Here is an 11,068-nt window from a genome sequence, read left to right on the forward strand (position 1 = left end):
GAAAAAAGGAGAGTTTGGGCTTTTGTCTAAGGTTTCTGTTAGTGTGTGTGTAAGAAGTTGTTTATTCTAAAAATGTATATCTATAAATAAAAAGCATAACCCAATGTCGCACTTATAAACAGTGTGTTTGGAATTGCCAATCCCATTAAGCACTTAAGTAATTCTTGCATCATGCAGTGTGTAAATTACTATTGATGATGGAGTAGGTAATCGACAGCTAAGTGTATAAATGGTTGAAAACTACTTTGTTTTCAAAATAGCGATTTTAATCTAAGTTCATAAGCTGGCATTTGGTGTAGAAATATAATAAAAATAATATTTCTGGTTAATTTCTTATAAGATTGGTAGTTAATGATTATACAGAGGCAATTTATATTGGCTAATTCTGCTACTAATGAATTCCTTTCTGTCCCACATTTCTCCAGTGTTTTCTTTTGAAGGGACCTGTAAACACTTATAAATGAATGAATGATGGATCTATTTCATTTACATGAAATAGATAAAAAGTAAAACATTTATCAGCGGTTGAAACACATAAGTGCTTATTTTTAATAATTTTTGTTCCATATGGTGTTGACAAATACAACACACCACTTTTAATTTTGAATTATGGGTTACCACTTCCAGTCTATCAGTGATACTGGAAGTACCTTATTTATGCACGGTTTATTCCCTAAGAATGTGAAAAATATTGTTTGCTTGTTGGCTTTGAAAATGCAATACGGTTTTGTTTATTTTAGATTCTTATTGTTGTAGATATGATAGAGTATAAAACTGTATCTTTATAGTCACACTTTTGGGTTTAATCAGTTTACTTTATATTTAGTTTTCAGAAAGGTGATATATTTTTTGTCCATAATGACATGGGAGATGGATGGCTGTGGGTAACGGCACATCGGACTGGCGAACAGGGAATGATTTTCCGAGATTTGGTTGAAGACTTGGATGAAAATATTGATCCAAATACTGTTTTTAGTTGGTTTCATCCGAATGTTACCAAAAGTGAAGCTGTTGATATGCTTGTTAAAGGTATGCAAAATATGAGTTTTAATCAATGTTTAGATGAGTTGGTGTGTTCCCGGTCACTTTAATGTGAAGATTGTTTTTTGTAGCTGGACCGGGAAGCTTCCTTGTTAGACCAAGTGACAACTCACCTGGAGACTATTCTCTGTTCTTTCACATCAATAATCAGATTCAAAGATTTCGTATTGAGAAGAAGGGTGTTCGATATTTGATGGGTGGCCGTACATTTGAATGTTTGGATGCTGTCATAAACAGATATAGAAAGGAACAGATTGTGGAAGGCCACACGTTAGTTATGGCTGTGAGTAGGGTAAGTATCACAAATTTAAAAGAGAATGCCATCTCCTAGCAAGACTGTGTTATGAACATTAACGACTTTTATTGATAAAAATGGAATAACATGTTCTTAAAATTGTGCTCTATACATTATTATAAACCTGAATAATGAAACAGAAATTCTTGTAATTTTAGTTCATGCTCCTGCTTGTTTAGACAAGCAACAAACTAGGCTTCCTGCACTTTTTTTGCTCCATAAAATGTTAAAGTTGAAACAAATCGATGTATAATCCAGTATTGAATGTAAATATGTGTATAAGGATAAATTGCAACTCGCCATAAAGAAGTAGGACTGAACAGCAGACAGACATATAGAAAATGGCAACAACGTGCTAGGTTATCACTGCCAGAAACAATGTCAAAAAAGTACAGGGGAAAAGGGAGGGTTTGGAGTAATAGAAAGAGGTAAGGAGCTGAAGACAGGAATTAGGTAAGACGGAACAGAAATATAACAGTCCAATGGAGGACAAAGACACATGAAAACAAAGTGAGAACAGAAATTAAGTATATGACAGTCATTGTAATTGTAACTTTAACACTGGCCGAGTGGTTCTAGGTGCTACAGTCGGGAACCGCGCGACCGCTACGGCCGCAGGTTCGAATCCTGCCTCGGGCATGGATGTGTGTGATGTCCTTAGGTTAGTTAGGTTTAAGTAGTTCTAGGGGACTGATGACCTCAGAAGTTAAGTCCCATAGTGCTCAGAGCCATTTGAACCATTTTTTTTATAACTTTAACCATGATACTACTTTGAGTGCCTTATCATAAAATTAAAAAGGGGGCTTTTGTGGGCTATATAGAAAAATCCTTTGTACCCAACCAGAATCTTAAACACCTTGCCTAGTTCTGATTCATCATCGGCTTTTTCATGATATGAAACTGACCTGTCCTCTCTCCTCCACAAACTCTTTCTCTTCCATCATTTCAACTAACCTTCAATGACCCAGTAAGCTATCTCCATTTCAGTATTTGAATTGCCACTTCATTTTGTTACTTTATAATTCATTGATGGCCCCATAAGAAAACCTCTTCATATAAAACTTAGTAATCACAAACAATAGCTGTGAAAGCTGCTGCATGCAGTATGTACAAAAGGCCTTCTTGTACCCGTTGCAACCATTGGTGTGACCTACAAAACAAGTAGTCCGGCTCCCAATATGCCTAAGGCATTACTGAGGGCTTCACAGATCAAAACAAACCATAGTGCCTTATCAAGAGACATAATTTCTCATGCTTGTCTCCCCACACACCCAACTATTCTGTACACCTTCTGAGAAGTCACAAAACCTGACAGTAGTGGACTCATCACCACTTAGCATACACAGGAGTGGAACAACTGAAACACGTTCTCTGCCAGTGCCTCGACTATTGCACATCAGTTCTGAAGTGAGGAGTATCCTTCCTACACTCTTCCCAAAGTGGTATTCTGTCACCCATCCAACCCATGAAATGTCTTTGCCCATCCCTGTGCCACTCCTGGTCCCAACATTTTGCTCCATAATCTTCCCACTACCTCCTATTCCTGATTAGTCACAGACATTTCCTGTTCCACAACAAGGGCCACCAGTGGAAACACATATATAGTTTTTTTGCTGCATGGTATTCTATGTGGATATGACCAAGACTAGACTACTTACCCAGAGAATTACTCCACCCCTCCCCCAAGTGGAAAATGGTTAGATTCAGAAAGCTTACAGAGGAATTTAAAAAACTCCTACCACGGGAAAACCTACTACTGTCCCTGTCTTTGTAGGGGACAGTAGACACTACTGATGCTCCTCTGGAAGGGACCATCTCTCTCTCTCTCTCTCTCTCTCTCTCTCTCTCTCTCTCTCTCTCTATGCAGGGAAGTTCATCATCATTTCATCCCCATCTGGCGCGCAGGTCGCCCAATGTGGCGTCGAATGTAATAAGACCTGCACCGAGGCGGCCGGACCTTCCCCGCAAGGGGCCTCCCAGCCAATGACACCAAGTGCTCATTTCCATTTTTATCTGACAAAAAGACACAGGATAAATTTTAATGCCTTGTGTATAACAGGATGAAAATGGCAGATTTTACATTAGCACTGTAATAACACCGTGGTTTACACAAACATCTTCAAATAAAGGTTCTTAGCTGGCTCTTTCGTTGTTTTCCCAGGCAATGCTCTAAGCTGATTCGAGGTATGCTGCTTCAGAATGGAAGGTCTGCAGCTATGTAGTATTGAGGAAGATTTAATTTTTTTTTTCTTCCCCCTGTCTCAGTTGCACGACTATACAGTTTATTGCTGCAGTGGTTATCGATTTTGGGCTGACTCCCCCCCCCCCCCCCTTTCAAACCAAACACACCTTGTTATTAACCATAACTAGTTACACAACATTTTGCTGAAAGGCACAAACTGCCTTGTACAAAAAAGTCAATCCGTGAGCAACAAATACACTCATTGCTATGATAGCCTGTGTGTCTAGTGTTTCATTTGAATGACACACTTTTGATTACATCACCTCACAAGTCTTAAGCCTCTGTAATGGTTCTGTTTGTTTTTGCTGATGTTCCTTTAAATGTAATTCCAAACTTATGATGCCTTTATGCATTTTCTATACATTCTTGATGTTTTTTTATGATTTTTGATGGTGACGAATCATAATGCTTGACTTGACTTTTTACCAAATACCACTGATTCTTATGGGGGACTGCTGGTCCACCTCCCTTCACTATTGCATTACTGTGCCAAGTAACCATAGAGCCATTTGATACATCACAGTTCTCGACAGTGGACCACATATAATTTCTTGTACTTCTACATCTACATCCATACTCTGCAAGCCACCTGACGGTGTGTGGCGGACGGTACCCTGAGTACCTCTATCGGTTCTCCCTTCTATTCCAGTCTCGTATTGTTTGTGGAAAGAAGGATTGTCGGTATGCTTCTGTGTGGGCTCTAATCTCTCTGATTTTATCCTCATGGTCTCTTCGCGAGATATACGTAGGAGGGAGCAATATACTGCCTGACTCTTCGATGAAGGTATGTTCTCGAAATTTTAACAAAAGCCCGTACTGAGCTACTGAGCGTCTCTACTGCAGAGTCTTCCACTGGAGTTTATCTATCAGCTCCGTAACGCTTTCGTGATTACTAAATGATCCTGTAACAAAGCGCGTTGCTCTCTGTTGGATCTTCTCTATCTCTTCTATCAACCCTATCTGGTACGGATCCCACACTGCTGAGCAGTATTCAAGCAGTGGGCGAACAAGCGTACTGTAACCTACTTCCTTTGTTTTCGGATTGCATTTCCTTAGGATTCTTCCAATGAATCTCAGTCTGGCATCTGCTTTACTGATGATCAACTTTATATGATCATTCCATTTTAAATCACTCCTAATGCATACTCCCAGATAATTTATGGAATTAACTGCTTCCAGTTGCTGACCTGCTATTTTGCAGCTAAATGATAAGGGATCTATTTTTATATATATTCGCAGCACATTACACTTTTCTGCATTGAGATTGAATTGCCATTCCCTGCACCATGCGTCAATTCGCTGCAGATCCTCCTGCATTTCAGTACCATTTTCCATTGTTACAACCTCTCGATACACCACAGCATCATCTGCAAAAAACCTGAGTGAACTTCCGATGTCATCCACAAGATCATTTATGTATATTGTGAATAGCAACGGTCCTATGACACTCCCCTGCGGTACACCTAAAATCACTCTTACTTCGGAAGACTTCTCTCCATTGAGAATGACATGCTGCGTTCTGTTATCTAGGAACTCTTCAATCCAATCACACAGTTGGTCTGATAGTCCATTTGCTCTTACTTTGTTCATGGAACGACTGTGGGGAACTGTATCATACGTCTTGCGGAAGTCGAGAAACACGGCATCTACCTGGGAACCCGTGTCTATGGCCCTCTGAGTCTCTTGGACGAATAGGGCGAGCTGGGTTTCACACGACCGTCTTTTTCGAAACCCGTGCTGATTCCTACAGAAAAGTCATTATACTCAAACATAATACGTATTCCAAAATTCTACAACTGATCGACGTTAGATACATAGGTCTATAGTTCTGCACATCTGTTCGACGTCCCTTCTTGAAAACGGGGATGACCTGTGCCCTTTTCCAATCCTTTGGAATGCTACGCTCTTCTAGAGACCTACGGTACACCGCTGCAAGAAGGGGGGCAAGTTCCTTCGCGTACTCTGTGTAAAATCGAACTGGTATCGTCCAGCGGCCTTTCCTCTTTTGCGCGATTTTAATTGTTTCTCTATCCCTCTGTCGTCTATTTCGATATCTACCATTTTGTCATCTGTGCGACAATCTAGAGAAGGGACTACAGTGCAGTCTTTCTCTGTGAAACAGCTTTGGAAAAAGACGTTTAGTATTTCGGCCTTTATTCTGTCATCCTCTTTTTCAGAACCATTTTGGTCACAGAGTGTCTGGACATTTTGTTTTGATCCACCTACCGCTTTGACATAAGACCAAAATTTCTTAGGATTTTCTGCCAAGTCAGTACATAGAACTTTACTTTCGAATTCACTGAACGCCTTTCGCATAGCCCTCCTCACACTACATTTCACTTCGCGTAATTTTTGTTTGTCTGCAAGGCTTTGGCTATGTTTATGTTTGCTGTGAAGTTCCCTTTGCTTCCGCAGCAGTTTTCTAACTTGGTTGTCATACCGTGGTGGCTCTTTTCCATCTCTTACGATCTTGCTTGGCAGATACTCATCTAACGCGTATTGTACGATGGTTTTGAACTTTGTCCACTGATCCTCAACACTATCTGTACTTTAGACAAAACTTTTGTGTTGAGCCGTCAGGTACTCTGTAATCTGCTTTTTGTCACTTTTGCTAAACAGAAAAATCTTCCTACCTTTTTTTAATATTTCTATTTATGGCTGAAATCGTCGACTCAGTAACCACTTTATGATCGCTGATTCCCTGTTCTGCGTTAACTGTTTCAAATAGTTCGGGGCTGTTTGTCACCAGAAAGTCTAATATGTTATCGCCACAAGTCGGTTCTCTGTTTAACTGCTCAAGGTAGTTTTCAGATAAAGCACTTTAAAAAATTTCACTGGATTCTTTGTCCCTGCCACCCGTTATGAACGTTTGAGTCTCCCAGTCTATATCCGGCAAATTGAAATCTCCACCCAAAACTATAACATGGTGGGGAAATCTGCTCCAAATATTTTCCAAATTATCCTTCAGGTGTTCGGCCACAACAGCTGCTGAGCCAGAGGGCCTATAGAGACATCCAGTTACCATGTCTGAGCCTGCTTTAACAGTGACCTTCAACCAAAGTATTTCACATTTGGGATCTCCGTCAATTTCCTTCGATACTTTGCACTTCTTATCACTGTAAACACGCCTCCCCCTTCACTGTCCAACCTGTCGCTGTGGTATACATTCCAATCTGATTTTAGGATTTCATTACTGTTTACTTCTGGTTTCAACCAACTTTCTGTCCCTAGTACTATATGGGCATTGTGACCGTTTATTAATGAGAGCAGTTCTGGGACCTTTCTATAGATGCTCCTGCAGTTTACTATTAGCACATTAATATTGTTATTCCCTGTTGCATTTTGCCTACTCCTACCTTGCCGCGGCTCAGGAGGCATCTTGTCGGGCCTAGGGAGGGAATTCTCTTACCTAAAAAACCCCCATGTGCACTCCACACATACTCTGCTACCCTTGTAGCCACTTCCGGCATGTAGTGCGCGCCTGACCTATTCAGGGGGACCCTACATTTCTCCACCCGATAGCGGAGGTCGAGAAATGTGCACCCCAGATCTCCGCAGAATCGTCTGAGCTTCTGGTTTAAGCCTTCCACTCGGCTCCAAACCAGAGGACCGCGATTGGTTCTGGGAATGATACTACAAATAGTTAGCTCTGATTCCACCCCGCGAATGAGGCTTTCTGCCTTCACCAATACCGCCAACCGCCTGTACGAACTGAGGATGACCTCTGAACCCAGACAGCAGGAGTCATTGGTGCCGACACGAGCAACAATTTGCAGTCGGGTGCACCCAGTGCTCTCTATCGCCAGCGGCAGGGCCTCCTCCACATCTCGGATGAGACCCCCCGGCAAGCAGACATAGTGAACACTGGCCTTCTTCCCCGACCTTTCCGCTATTTCCCTAAGGGAAATACTGTGTTTATTGAAAAAAATCAACAATTCCTGCTTAAAAAAATATGCATAACTTCTGCAAGTACTTTCCTGAAAAATACTGTCACTAAAAAAACAAATCTACGTAGCAAATAGTGTACTGTCATCAGATACATTTGCTGCACCACCATGAAAATAGAATTCTGCTGACATAATGAATATTTACTTTTGCTTCCAAAGTGTCATTTACAAAGTGCACTTGTTCACAAATTGCAGATTGAATTGTTCACTAAATAAGAGTATAAACATGTTTGACTGAAATTGTTGCCACATCCAGGTGGTGCCATTGTCCTGTTATGAACCCACAGTACTACAGATTATATAAAAAATTGTTTTTGTGAATTTTACAAATTATGACAATACAATTTTCCTGGTGTAGAATATGGATGGAGATGGAACAATAAAATCAAAAGAAGTACAGCATGCTGAGAAGATTTATGCCACACTTCGTGAATGCAGGGAACAATCGGGGGTGAAGAAAAATAAAGGTAAGGAAACTGAAGTAAAAAATGCTCTTTGTAGTTTAAACTTCAGTGACCTGTTTTTTTACACAATATGTATTTTGTTTTCAGGCATTAAAATGCAGGGTTACCTCAACAAGAAGAGTGAGAAAAACAAGAAATGGAAGTCAATGTATTTTGTGTTATTGGTTGATGGAACTGATACTCATTTATATTTTTATGATAATCCAAAGGTGAGTGAATTCACGTAAATTACAAGGAAACAGAACAGTTGAACAGTACTCGACACTGGGTGTGAGTAACCTTCTCCTCATTTCCAGCCTTTCTTAACCATTCATTCTCTCTTCCAAAAGGAATAACATACATATTCCTAAAACTTGGAATAGATTTTTTTTTTTCTATTTGAAGTGTTTTTATTGACGGTAGTCAGATGTTTCTTTGTAAGATTGACTGTTTTTTAAATTGAATTTATTCATCCAATTGTTATCACTTTATATTATGTTTATGTAATCACTATGCCTGAGTGCATATTTATCTGAAGGGCACATTCTACATTTATTTTACTCTGCACACAGTGTGTAAATGAGAGAAATCGAATCTGTGGTACAGTACAGTGTGTAAATGAGAGAAATTGAATCTGTGCTACAGTACAGTGTGTAAATGAGATAAATTGAATCTGTGGTACAATACAGTGTGTAAATGAGAGAAATCGAATCTGTGGCACAGTATCAGTAAGCCAGCTGCTTTATGGTGTCCATTCTCCATTTCATACATCGTGCTAGGAAGGCACTGAAACTTTGCTGCTGCTATTTCTAGAACTACAAGTACAATGAAACTCTGGACCAAACTCACTCTTTTGTTGCCTATACAACCATAAAAAAGGAAAATAATCGTGATTGACACAGTAGTCGGGCACTCAGTTTGTAAAAAATTTCATTTTTCAAATGTACGGAATAACTACAAAAGAATTGTATTTTACTCACCTGTATTTCACAAAGTAATTGTGTAAAATAGTAAATGCTAAATGACTAAAGAGAAATAGACCAAGATTTAATTTTGTCCTACTTTCTCCATACAGCAGGGGAAGTGACTCAGTGATTAAGACACTAGTCTTGCATTCAACAGGACTTGGGCCCAGTTCCTTGACTGGCCATTCAGTTTTAAAATTTTTAGGTTCCCTAAATGCTTAGGCAAATGTGTGGATTGTTCAAATGAAATATTCTCAGCTGACTTGCTTGCACAATCTGAGCTTGCACTCAGCCAGCAACGACTTCGCATTAAAGCCTTTCCTTTTACACATGATTGTGTAGTACCCGAGTTTAATCCTCTCTCTCTCTCTCTCTCTCTCTCTCTCTCTCTCTCTCTCTCTCACACACACACACACACACACACACACACACACTGTCTCTCTCTCTCTCTCTCTCTCTCTCTCTCTCTCTCTCTCTCTGAGGCGCCCCCTGCGGATGACACAGCACTGCCACAAGCATGGCCTTTTGAAAATACATGCGTGCCATTGCATGTCTCCTCTCTTAGGGTGATCACAGATTATTTAGACGCCCATGCTGTCCTCGTTTGCTGGGCTCTGGCTAAGGTGGCATGCTGCAATGGGAGCATACAGTCTGAAGTGCTTTGGGAGCAGACACATTCTGTTTCCTCCTTCCTGTGTTAAACCATACAGCAACACCAGCAGCGCCGTAACTGTTTCCATGTCAAACTCGGGCATTGACTCTGGTGACCGTGCTAGCTGTGCTGATGATACTGATATCAGTAGTTGCTAAGGAACAGGTGCTGGAATCCCTGGCAATGGTGTCGGAAGCAATAGACAAACTGTTGGTTCAGCCACCAAGGACGGATGCCCTCACCCGCACGGGAATGGAGAAGCAGCAGCAGCAGGTGACATGGTGTCCAATGCAGACTGGCTCAGCTGAGGCAATGCTGTGACATCAGGGGGCACCTGGCCATCCACATGAAGGCAAAGCTGAATCGTGGTGACTCGAGCAGAGGTTTCCTCTGTGAAAATGTCGCAGAAACACCACCCCCAGCATCCGGTGATGACAACTGGAATCCATTTAGGATGACATCTGAAACCGTGCACCCAGACAGCCACACCTAGCCATAACAGGTGTGGCGGATGCACTTGTTGATGTCCAGGTGGAGGACACCAGAGGTGTAGCAGTGGCCTCGACTCGTGTCGGTGGAGTAGCTCCTCTGGGCTCTTCTCGCCAAATGGTGTGAAACAGTATGAGCAGAGAAACCGATCCAAGACAGCATCAGATGAAGAGTTGTTAACATACTTTTTCATCTGACTTTTGAGGGTTCACACTATGTGTTTCGCCTCCCTGTGAGATTGTGGATGGAATGGTAGGACTAGCATGTGACAGATCCCATGGGAATCACAAAATGCCACAAACTGCTGCAATGAAAATTGGGGACCATTACCGGACTGTAACATTGTAAACAAGCATTCAAATGAAAAACTTGGATGAGGCTGTGACTGTAGCAGTTATGGATGTGAAAACACAATGAACGACATACAGAAAACAAGAATATGTGTCAACGATCCATAGACAATAAGCATTGAGAAAGGGGCCAGTGAAATCCACATGTATACGATCTTATGCAAGCAACTGGATCGGCCAAGGAATCAACGAAGCATGTATTGTGGACAGGGGGCAACCAGGTGAATGTCACCATCCAAGATGGGCTAAAACATGTGTCGAGAGGCCAACACATTTTGTGCACAGTACATCCCAATTACCTGCATCTAATAAAGAGAGAACCTCCGAACAAAGCAGTGAAAGGATCACTACCCAAGGGACCATGTGATCCATATCTAAAAGCAGAACACCAACCACAACAGATAATCGATATTAAAAGATGTAATAATTATGGAGGGGTTCATACACATGAGAAGGTGATGAATCTGACCAACCATGTTGTACAAATATTTTGACCTTCTGTAAAACAGGATCCGAAGCCACAGCATCCGCAGTCCGTGTGCTAGTCACAGGAAAACCATCAAGCATCTGCTGTGCGGCGGCGTCAATGTGGAAACAAAGCAATTCCTTTTGATCAAATCCTGGGTCCAAACTGGCTGGCAGGC

The 11,068-nt window shown here is 41.2% G+C and overlaps 1 protein-coding gene across 1 annotated transcript in view; it reads left to right on the forward strand.

The window, feature by feature from the left end:
• The window catches only part of LOC126439381 (ras GTPase-activating protein 1-like), a 38,432-nt gene extending 28,526 nt beyond the window's left edge, over positions 1 to 9,906 (forward strand). Inside the window, exons 4-8 of the mRNA XM_050090563.1 lie at positions 827 to 1,029; positions 1,113 to 1,333; positions 7,884 to 7,992; positions 8,077 to 8,198; positions 9,751 to 9,906. Coding sequence (XP_049946520.1) covers positions 827 to 1,029; positions 1,113 to 1,333; positions 7,884 to 7,992; positions 8,077 to 8,198; positions 9,751 to 9,906 — 811 coding nt within the window. The remainder of the gene's footprint in view (positions 1 to 826; positions 1,030 to 1,112; positions 1,334 to 7,883; positions 7,993 to 8,076; positions 8,199 to 9,750) is intronic.
• The last annotated feature ends 1,162 nt before the right edge of the window (positions 9,907 to 11,068 follow it).

This window comes from Schistocerca serialis, unplaced genomic scaffold, assembly GCF_023864345.2.
Source record: "Schistocerca serialis cubense isolate TAMUIC-IGC-003099 unplaced genomic scaffold, iqSchSeri2.2 HiC_scaffold_1319, whole genome shotgun sequence".
Taxonomy (NCBI): Eukaryota; Metazoa; Arthropoda; class Insecta; order Orthoptera; family Acrididae; genus Schistocerca; species Schistocerca serialis.